An 11,209-nucleotide genomic window follows, 5' to 3' on the forward strand; every position below is an offset into this window, starting at 1 on the left:
ATTGAGAAGTCAAAAACTGAAGGGAGTTTGTTCTGACATTACAGCATAGATTGGCTGCAAAAACCTTTGGATTTCATTCCTAACTTTCACTGCTGACATATTTTTGACTGTGTAGTACCATGCTGTATGCACTTAACTTTTACAGACTTCATTATCTGCTTGTTTATAAGTGGAAAATAATCATTTCCCTCTCAACGGTGCTGACAGTCTTACTAATTGCAATCCATTTTGAGATCATCAAAAGAAATATCAGATACAAGTAAAAAGCATAATGGTTATTTTATAAAAGCATTTATTAATCACCAAAAGTTGGTTGTAACTTACTTAATTCCCAGTCCATCCTTATTTCTGAAGATCAGGGGGACTCTGAGAGCTTCTCTTTGCACATACTCAAAAGTGAAATCTGTGGAAATGAATAAGAACAACATCCAAAAGCAATTACAATGGTGTTGGCACCTCACAGTTACATTTTCTCAGACTCTCCCCATTTCCCTTTTCTCACCAAAGAACTCCCTATCACCTAAAGAGAAATAGAAAGAGAATGCATATTTTAGATCCAAACCGGAAACCCAGTGACAGACAATGCTGTCCCAGCTGCTCCCTATTTTTCCTGTTCACTGATGCACATAAAATAGAAGCCAGTCAGTTTGTCAATTAAGGTCTGTGTTGAAACACCCAGGCTGTAATGAAATACCAAATTAACAGTTAAAAGATAATCCTGACCAAATACTGCAAATCAGTCAGGTATTTTTGGGGCAAATGTGTAGTTTAAAATGCATGTGTAAGTTTAGATTTTCTAAGTTACACATTTCTACTTAGATAAATACATGTTTCCTTGTGAGTATTATCTGGTTCTACCAGAGAGCTCTAATTCCATGAACACATAATTCTTTTTATGTGGGGGTTACTCTTGGTTTCAACAGAGCAACTTTTCTTTTAATTAATCAGCAATGTAACTCCAGGAGCTGATAGTCAGATTTTACACAGCTCCTAGCACTTGGGAAGTCTGTGAAAAATGAATTGTGGGGAGTCACAGTATAATACACAATCAAAGTGAAAATTAAACATAAATTTGTCACGTTAACACCGGCCAGAATTACCTTGTTGCTCCTCTCTGAGGATTACCCAGGACTGGCCTTTCCTGGGGATTTCTCTATGCATGGTCTGACACAATAGCAGTGATTTGGGGATTAGAGAGGAAGTTACAAGGCAGCGATTTGGGTGAGCCATGGCTACAAAACCCCACACTCAGTTTGGAGCCTTCAGCCACAGAGAGCAGAGGAATTCCTGCAGCAGCCATGGACTGTTTCTATGGCTCTGCTATTCCCCCATTTTACAGGAAAAAATGACTTTTACAAAGCCTTTCCATGCACTGCCTGGCAATGGAAAGCACTGCCTGACTGTCCAGCACCACAGGACGCCCTGCCAAAGGCAGAGCCCACTCCCTGCAGTTTATTCAGGCACACACTCCTGGTGCAGTTTAACTCCAAGATCCTTCCAGCTGTCCACACTCCTGGGCCAGCACAAACACCTCAGCCTGAGCTGCTATTCCTGATGTTTCTGTGCTCTGAAACCCACACTGAAAGCAAGAGGAGAGCCAGAGGCCAAACTCCCATGCCTGCACATGTACTGCCCTCTATTTTTACTTTTTCTTTGCTGTATTCAGTTAGTAATTATGACAAGTAGGGATGTAATGTTCCTACTTAAGAGTTACCAAACCAGAGCACTGTAATTATCCATTTACAGGAACATTAAAACTACAGAAAGTTTATTGCCACTAGTGTCAAAGTAAGTGTAATGAACCCTCCATTTAACTAAGGTTACCCAGTAAATATTTCTGTGCTAAATAAGTCATCCTTGCCCATAGGCATCCCCATTAAAGCTATTGCCTTTTGGTAAGCAAATAAATAAACTACAGAGACTTTTCACAGACACTGATCCAAGTCAGAAAGTCAACAAACATCAGGAGTAATGTTGGTGGAAGAAGCAGAGGCACCTATGAAACCTTGCAGGATAGACAACAAGCAGCTACAACAAACTGCATTTCAAGCCAAAATTCACACCACTTCAAGATGAGTTATCATTGAAAATAAAAAGACATGGGAAAGAAAAAAATATTGCTCAACTAATTCCATATGTTCATAACTTGTTTTATTCTTACATACTACTGTCATTGTTTCGACCAGATTCAATTCAACTCTTAGGTTTATAGAGGAAAAAAGTGAACCAATAGTAAAAATAAAACCAGAGCAAATAGCAAGGCAGATCCTTTCTTCCTAATGCCCCAACAAAGCATTTAAATCCCTTGTGGGGTTGAACAAAGCCGACACAGACCACAACAAAATAACAAAAGACACTCATTTATTTTCAAGTTCCCTAGAAAGGAGAGAGCTGCCCAGAGATTTTGGAGCTGCCAAGCCAGGGAAGATGTGGATTGTGCTGTCCTTAGCATGGAGCAGTGGCAACCACTGGAGTGTTTGGAAGCTGAGGGTAGAATGCAAACAATTTCTGGAAAATTAATTAACATTTTCCAGCTAAAAAATAGTTGCTTGTGTTTTGTTTGGAGGAAGAGGGGTCAGGGTTGAGCTTATCTCCTAAACAAATACCTTCCTAAGTAAGATAGGTATTTAATTTCTCCACCACATCAACTTTTCTAAAAGGAGCTTAAAATGCTCATGCAAAACTAAGCCTAAGGGAGAAAAGGAAATTTTCTAAACTCGATTAGTGGTTCCACACAGCTAGAGCAATTTCAGGAGGATTACAGCCAAAACTTCTTTCTGAGAAAGCCATCCTAGAGAGGCTCCTCAGTCAGGCCGAGTTTTGGCGATAGCCATGTGGGATTGGGGATCCGTGTCAGCAGCACAGCGGTAAATAAAGGTGACCTGCAGCCCCCGGCCCGCGGATTCCCGGCACAGCTCTCCCGTTTCCCCGTGCGCCAGAGCGGGGCTGTCTGGCTCTGCTTACCCTCCGGAATTCCAGGCACCTCAGCAAAGAGAGGAACTTTGGGGAGGGGAGCGCTGTAATTTAATATATGATAGACACACAAAGAAGTTATTGACTTTAAAGTCTCCGAGCCTGGCGAACGGGCTCATCAATCGCACCGTTTCGCAAAAGGGGTCCTGCATTCAGGAGGGGGCGGAGGGGGAGCAGGAATCACCTCTGGCTAGGTGGGGGCTGGGGTTTCGGCCTCTCCCGTGCCAGGAGCTGATTCCTGCCCAGCCCGGTGCCGGCTGGGGGAGCTGCCGTGGATCACCGCGCTCATCCCGCACCGCTCCGGGGCAAAACCTCCCTCGGGGTGCGGGGGAACGGGCCGGGCACCCCCGGGCCGGGCCGGGCTGCAGGGCCCCACCAGCAGCCGCCCCCGGGTCCCCTCGGGCCGGCAGCGTCACCGGATCCCCGGGCCGGGGCGCGGGCGCGAAATCCGAAGCCGGAGCGGAGCCGCACGTGGAGGCGGCGGCGAGCGCGGCCGGACAGCCCCGGGCCGGCTGGGTTACCTTTGCCGTCCATGGCATGCACGAAATCCCCGTGGTACATTTTACTCTTTAATTTCTCTTCCAAATTGAAACTCCTGATGCTGACAATTTCCTCCACGTCCGAGAGGTCCTCGTTCTCATCGTACCGCCTTCGGCCGATGCAGCGCTAGAAAAGACACAAAAACCAAAGTAAAAAACATTGTCCGGAAAAGAAAAAATCGAGGAAAGCACATGGATCGTGCACAACGGTTTGATAAACACATTCTAGGGGAAATAATTAAGATGGCAAGACACGAGCTGAACAAAACCTGGACCCAAACAAGCTCCAGCCCCGCTGTATGCACCTTTTCCATCCCGTGACACGGAACTCGGCAGGAATAACAGGTGCTTGGCTTCAGGAAAACTCAAACTTGGGCTGCTGAGCAGGGGCTGGCGCTGGAAGGCGAGCGGGGGACACGTAACTCGCCGACAATTCACAAGCTACAGCACCGAAGCGTTTTGCAATCCCGTAAAAACCCTTGAACGGCCGTAAACGCTCGCTAACGACCCGATCATTCTTTTAATTATTATTATTATTATTGTACGTGAACACGAGCTAATTCCCCGGTGAAGGGAAGGGGGGCGAATCTTCGCATCTGATGCCCAGCATCCCGGTTTCGGTATTTACATAATCCGAGTGTTTCCATAGTCACACCGGAAGCGGCGATTTAAAAACCAGATCGCTTTATGTAACGCCGCGATGGATGCGCAGCCCCCGCGCTCCCCCCGCCGCCCCGCACGCTCCACAACGCCGAAAGCGCGGGGGTCCGCAGCACCGAGCCCAGGGCGGGGGATGTAGGCCCGGCCCGGCCGAGGCCGGTGACGCTGCCCCGGGGAAGCTGCGGCGGGCGCGGAGACGGGGCTGGAGGCGGCGGGGAGCGGCACAAGGTAGGTCCCCGGAGGAGCGGGGGGAGCCCGGTGCACCGGTTGCCGCCGCCGGCGGCTCTGCCCCTCTCCCGGCAGCTCTCGCCCTGCGAACCCGCCCCGCAGCCCCGCGGACACGCGCGGTGGATCAGCGCAAACCCGCACGCACCGGAAAAAATAATGATCCATGATCGTCCCACCCTGCCCGTCCCTCGGCTCCATTCCGCCCCTTCCCCGCTGCCTCAGCCGCGCTCTTGCAAACTAAGTCGCTCCGCTGCCTACGTCCCGCATGCATTTCTCCCTTTGCAAACAATTAAGCAAAATCAATTAAAAGGCACGAATAGGAAAGAGACCGAAGCCAGCTACACACCAATCTTCTTCCAGAGTCTTTCTTTGCCTCCATTTTTTTTGAGAGTTTCATCACTTATTTGTCAACAGTTCCTGTCCTGCATATTTGGCCCAAATGGGGAGGAGGCAAAACAAAAGCCATCCAGGGCTCGCTAAAGTTTTGCAATTTTGCACCAGGACTTTTTTTTTGGGGGGGGGGGGGAGAAAGGGGGAGGGCAGGGGAGGGGGGCGGCGGCGATGCCTTTTGCAAAGTCCTAAGGAACCATGTTCAGGCGCTGCGTGCGGAGCGGGGCGCAGGCGTCGCAGTGCCCGGAACGTAAACAGCGGCGGGGCCGGGGGGATGGCGGGGGGGCGGACCGGGGACACGGCGCGGTACCGGCCGGGCTGCCCGGGGCGGGCGGGGTTGATGTCCGGGGGCACGGCACAGCAGCGGGGCTGGGCTGGCCGGGATGGGGGGAACCCCGGGGTACCGAGGCGGTACCGGCGCTGGGCTGGCCGGGATGGGGGCTGGGTGGGATACCGGGGCGGTACCGGCGCTCTGCTGCTCGGGATGGGGGGGCTCGCAGGGGTACCGGGGCAGCACCGGCGCTGGGCCGGCCGGGATGGGAGGCTGGGTGGGATACCGGAGCGGTACCGGCGCTGTGCTGGCCGGGTACCGGGGCGGTACCGGCGCTGTGCTGGCCGCCGGCCCCGCCGTGCGGTGCTCGGTCACGAGTGCGCGGCACGCAGGCGCTGAGCGGCGGCGGGGGGACGGGGACGGGGCCCCACAAAGGCGCGGACGGTCCCTGGGTTGGTACCGGAGCCCCCGGGATGTGCCCGAAGAGTTGAGTGGTTCTGCTTAACCGGGGATAATTTGAGCTCCGCGAGTATGCCCCACTCCAACGGCGTAAAGCCGGGACGAAGAGTGGTGAATTAATGCAGCAAACACTTTAAAATAATGTTATAATCCACGGGCTTGGGTTAATTGCGGCGGTGGCTTCGCCCCGTGCCTCCGGCACACGTGCGGTGCCGCTCGGCGCGGAACGCGCACCCGGCTGGGGCCGGCACCGCTCCCGGCGCTGCACCCACGTGCCCTGCGAGAGCCGGCCATAAAACCCAGAATGTATTGTAAATAGTGCTGAACGGGTGATAAATAAACCGAAACTGCTCTTGCAATATGCATGTACAACAGGTAGTTAGAAATCGCATGAAAAAGAAGAAAAAGATGCTAAAAATGAGCTGCTGATACAAAAAATCTGCAGGATGGAGATCCTGCAGTTCCTAAAACTATCGGCGGGTCCCATTTCTACAACACCCCCTAACATCCACTCTGAATTGATGCTGAGCAAGCATTGGGACCATCTGATTGCAATAGCAGGGTCAGAGTGCAGGTTTTGAACAGCCCCCAGGTTCCACAGCGTGGCTCCTCTCTGAAGTGACATCCTTTACTTCCCCTCCGCATCCCCCAAGAAAGGGAACATCAAAGGATACCCAGACCAGGGTCGGGGCTGATGGCTTCGGCAGTGCTCCTCTGCTTTGCTTTTTGCAATCAGTTAAGCATCCTAGGTATTATATGAAATATATTAAGTGTTAATGCAAAATTTAAAACACATTAAAATTCAACTTTGCAGGCCTTGCCGTTGATCTCTTTGGAACAATCCCTATTTTAATGATCTGTGGATAAAGGCAGGAGAGGATGGAATTCTAACAGGATTTAAGGCAGCGAGCTTCTCCTTCTGATTCTGCCAAGAACTGTTTGCAGAATCTTGAAAAATCATGTAATCTTTCTCTAACATCTCCGTGTTTGCAGATGATTGAACTTTATTATGGTATGGAAGTGTTTTATAGGCTATATATTGAAGTGTGGATTCCAGATGTCTGTTGGAGCAAGTGCATTATTAATCCATAATCCTGAGGAGATATATACATATCTCGACCTTTCAGCCAAGATTACTCAATCTTAAAATTAAATACATGTGTACATCTGTAGGATTGAGGTCAGAATACAAGATAAATGGATGTTACTAGAGAATCATCAGACAAAAAACACATCATCCATCCATGCTGCAAAAGTCTACCAAAAGAGACAGAACAGAGACATAAAAGAAAATCAACTCATTTTTCTAAATATTTTTTTTGTACATGGACAATCTGAGACTCTTGGTGTATCAAGCAAACCCACCAAGGCTGTATCCATCACATACACCTGGAAACATCAGAGCACATTATGGAAGTGTGGAAGTAAATGTTTCAGAAACAACACAGTTTCTATCTATAGATCTCCAAAAATAGAAGACACTTTTTAAAGCTTGTTTTAAGACAGAAATTATACCTACTCAGCTACAGTTCATTATACCATGGAAATAATCTGTGTCAATAACAAAAAACCTATCCCAAACTTAAAAGATCTGGGGAAAAGAAAAGGGAGGGGAAATGTGTAGGTTGTGGACGATGAGAATATCCATATCACAGCTGCATTAGACAGGATAAAAACATTTAGAAGCAATATTAAATTCCCATGCTTAGTGCTGGCTGGTGAGGGTTGGGGCTGGTTTCCCCTCTGAGCAGATCATGGCACTGCTTCCCAACAGTGCCCAGAGCTGGGCCCCTTCAGGCAGTGCCTGGATGGGACATCCCAGGGCTGACACAAGCCCGGCCTTCTTCACAGTCAGAAATATGTGAAAAACACTTAAAAATGCTCTGCTTTTCTGACACTGTGATAGTGTCAAAACCACAGCATCAACTGTGCAAAGGGAGTGGTGGTCACTGAGAAAGTGGCTGGGCTGAACTCTGAAAAAAACACTAAAACTTTTTTTTTGCTGGATGTTAATGTAGCTTAAATTATTTAAGATCTAATCATGCCAAGGCGCTGGATCCTGACCTCGTTAGCTCGGAACTGGGAGCTGTCATTTAATTAATGTTGTACTGCAGGGCTCGTGCTGAAACCAGAGCTGAAGTTCTCTGCTGGGGAAGGCTCTGTGAAGACATGGGATCATTTCACCCCACTGAGCTTTAAAGCAGGTAGTTCCCATTGCACAGATGGACTGGACTAATCTTAAAGCATTTTTTCAAATACTGTTTATCCTGTAAGATCTACCATTCTATACTTTCTTTACCTTGGGTTAGGATGGAAGCTGAGATATTTAAGCATTTCTCTGCTTTATGAAGGAAGGTGAAATACAATTTTGCTAGACATGGTAGATCAAAATCTTTCCCCTGCAGAAATTCCATCAACTAAATGTTAAGCTGTGCTGTAGATGGGATTTGCAAAGATGTTTCCCTTAACCTCCCTGGCAAAGCTGTATTTGCCTTTGCAAGTTCCAATGTGTTGTTTTTAATGAGAGCTACCATGACTTCCACTTTGTGGTGGCTTGATTTGGTTGGGTGCAGTAACAGGAACAAATGGAAGTGCTGATTTGCATGAGGAGCTGGAGATCCGTTCTAGCAAAGCTGCTCTGCCAGGGCAGCACCTCGGTGTGCTCAGCACCGGATCACATTAATCACAGGGTGCTCAGCCAGCCCATTCAGCCTCCTACAGAAAATACAGAAGTACATTTTTAGCAGAAAAAAAGAACTGTGAGTATCCTTGTGACAGTGTACAGATTTCTCAGGGCTTTCTGGAAAGAAACTTGGACTTCTGCCACCTGCTCCGATTGTGTTCATGCATAAATGATCCAGAGAACGGGTTGACATTGCCTCTAATTAGGGGTAATAACAGCCTGCTACTGAAAGGGCCCGTTCCCTTTCTCCTGCATGTACATCCCTCTCTTTTCCTGCTCTGGGTCTGGTGGTGCTGCAGCCACGGGGACAGTCAGTGCAGTGACCCCATCCGGCAGCAAACTCAGCCATTAAGAAAAACAAAATAATATTTCATTAGGTCGATCCAGTGAAGTTCTGCAGCCATTTGATGGGCGCGATGCACAGGCTGCAGAGGGCTGCGATGAAGGGAGAGGGCAGGACACACCCTTTTGGTGGCCTTCTGCAATTGCACGGGTCACAGGTGACAGCAAACCCCGGCCCTGAGCCCCGGCGTGACTTCAGAAGAACTCCCTGAAGCATTTCTAAGAGTTAATTAAGCATGGCTGACTCCTTTAGTTTCAGCTCACTCCAGAGTGGCAGTGTAGAGGTGTGTCATAATGAGTGATAGAGTTGGAAATAATTTATCCTGTTTAGTTTGTCCCTCAGATGGAGCTGTAAAATGGACAGAGGGAAAAGGTGCACTGCTGTGGTCCTCGTGTTGATCCTTAATTCATTTTTTCTGTTTAACAAATTGATTTTTCTTTTCTATCTTACAGGAAAGGAATGTCTATTTCAAAGCTACAACACTGAGGCTTGGAATCTCAAAATGACACATGGGTCTGGTTTGGAAAAGGGCATGAGATGAAATGCCTTTGCTGATTCTCCAGGTCCTTTTCATACTGTTTCTCTGAATGAAATACAGACTCAGCAGAACCTCAGTGTTTAATGTTGTTGTATCTTTCAAAGCCCTTTCCAATAAACAGGAATAAGAGTGATGGACAGGAAAATAGAGGAACAGGGAGTTCAAAGAGTCTGTTTTAATACAATTATTTAGACACTTGAATCCTTGTCAGATGTGTCTCTTGCAGGTGGTTCTTTTTTTAGAGAAATTGATTTTAGGGAACAGGTCAAGACCTAGTGCAGTAGGACTCCCTCATGATGTGACAGTTCAACCATAATTTTGCACAGAAACAAGAAGAAATGGTGAACACTCCACACTGGTTATGTACATGTACATAAACATTGATCATAGCTTATGAGCAGCAATGCAAAATATTTTTAAGTATATAATTCCAGAGGATAGAGACTTAAATGTTTTTCTGAGATGTGGAGGAAGTTCTAGTTACTGTTTTTGAGGGTTATCATATCTCCCAAGAAAAAAGTGATAAAAAAAAGATAAATCCCAATTGGTTTGCTCTTAGCCTCAGGCACCAGTGGGAGACATAGAGAATGTTGATTGTGGGGTGGTCTGTTCTGGTTTGTTTTGAGGAGGGGGTTAATAATTAAAGCACACCAAAGAAAGAGTAGTGTTTTATAATCACAGACTCACTTAAGTTGGGAAAAATTTTAGGATGATCAAGTATAACCACAAACCTAACACTGCCAAATTTTAACTTATGCTGGACTTCCACTCAAATGGATCCTACACAGCAGTAGAGAGAAAAAAGAGAAAGATTGTGGCCAAAATTCTGTGGAGTCTGTGATAAAAGCAGAGGCTTTTATGGAAAGACAAAGTCAAACTCATTCTTCTACTGAGGTGTTTTAATGCCCCTGTAGATAAAAATCTCACCCGAAGTTGTTTATAACAAGAGAGCTGTGTTTATTTCCTGAGAAGGAATGAGATCAAATCTACGTGGTACAGGCAATGCCTCTGAAGACTTCAAATCCTTACGATTATTTTTCTTGAATGTTTTCACTACATCTTTTTAAAAAGAATGCCTTGTACATGAAAAGCATCAAGTGACCTTGTTGGTATCGATTGTCGTTCCCTTTGTTGTGCTTAAGGAAGTGAAGGATCTTGCAAATCAGAAGGGTGTGAAGAACAAAGCAAAAATGTTAAAGACAATCTGCCGTGATTTTCCTACTTGTAAATAAGGTGGAAAATGTCAAAACAATACAAACTAACCATGCTTTTGATTGCTAATGGAACCAGCGTGGATTCATCTCCTAGGTGACCATCCATGTGCCTCTTAATAGTAAAAGTATCCTTGTCGAGTATTATTTATATTGTTAAAGTCCTACTTTTCTTGAATACAAATTGATAGCAACAGGTTTGTTTCTTACATATCCCTTAAGTCTCCTGGTGCACAAATGTGATGTGGCACAAGCAATGTATTACCTCACCTTTTCAGAAATCACCTCCAGAACTCTGCCAAGCATTCACCAGGGAGTTCTGCTCTATTCCTCAATTTTCCCTCTGTAAAACACAGAAAAAATGAATTATGGTTTACAGGGTGTATGTGAACCTGGTAATAAAAAATCTTTCAACACTGGCATGTGTAGATGTTGAAATGTTCTGCTTAATCAACCTTATCAAGTGCTTGCTGATAAAGGTAGGCTTATCAAGAGCTCTGGGCCTACGAAATGTTGTGAAAAACCTGAACTACGTGACAAAGGGTTAGCTGGGGCAGTTTTAATTAGAAGAGAGGGTGGTTGTTCTAACCGGTCTGGATCCACATGTTGTGTCCGGTCTGGACAGGTGTAGGTTGGATGTTGAAGCATTTTAGGACGGGGCACTACAGAAGGAAGAGGCTGAGGCAGAGCTTTGTGCTTTGTTCTGAGGGACGTTCTGAGGGATCGGGTCCGCCCTAGGGAGCGCAGGGGCTCAGGCACTGGGCTGAGGGGCACAAACCCACCGGAAACTGCAGATTCCTGTCAGCGGCACTCGGGCCGAGCTGCTCACCCGGGGAACGCGGCGGGGGCTGGGGCGGGGTTCGGCCCCACAGCCCCGCCGGGCCCTCAGCGCCCTCAGGGCCCGCGGCTCTCCC

General features: G+C 47.3%; 1 protein-coding gene across 5 annotated transcripts in view; it reads right to left on the reverse strand.

Annotated features, from left to right (window-relative positions):
• Positions 1-10,616, reverse strand: part of KDM2B (lysine demethylase 2B) — a 109,291-nt gene extending 98,675 nt beyond the window's left edge. For 2 of the 5 annotated variants that reach the window (XM_064727335.1, XM_064727334.1), the window contains exons 1-3: positions 4,747-4,881; positions 3,495-3,639; positions 325-403 (exon numbers count right to left, since the gene is read on the reverse strand). In XM_064727335.1, coding sequence (XP_064583405.1) covers positions 325-403; positions 3,495-3,639; positions 4,747-4,797 — 275 coding nt within the window. In that variant the 5' untranslated portion in view covers positions 4,798-4,881. Of the gene's footprint in view, positions 1-324; positions 404-3,494; positions 3,640-3,817; positions 4,439-4,746; positions 4,882-10,565 lie in introns of those variants that run through there. The other 3 variants (XM_064727336.1, XM_064727337.1, XM_064727339.1) reach the window with 3 other exon arrangements.
• Between the last annotated feature and the right edge of the window lie 593 nt (positions 10,617-11,209).

The sequence above is a fragment of the Zonotrichia leucophrys genome, chromosome 15 (assembly GCF_028769735.1).
Source record: "Zonotrichia leucophrys gambelii isolate GWCS_2022_RI chromosome 15, RI_Zleu_2.0, whole genome shotgun sequence".
Classification (NCBI taxonomy): domain Eukaryota; kingdom Metazoa; phylum Chordata; class Aves; order Passeriformes; family Passerellidae; genus Zonotrichia; species Zonotrichia leucophrys.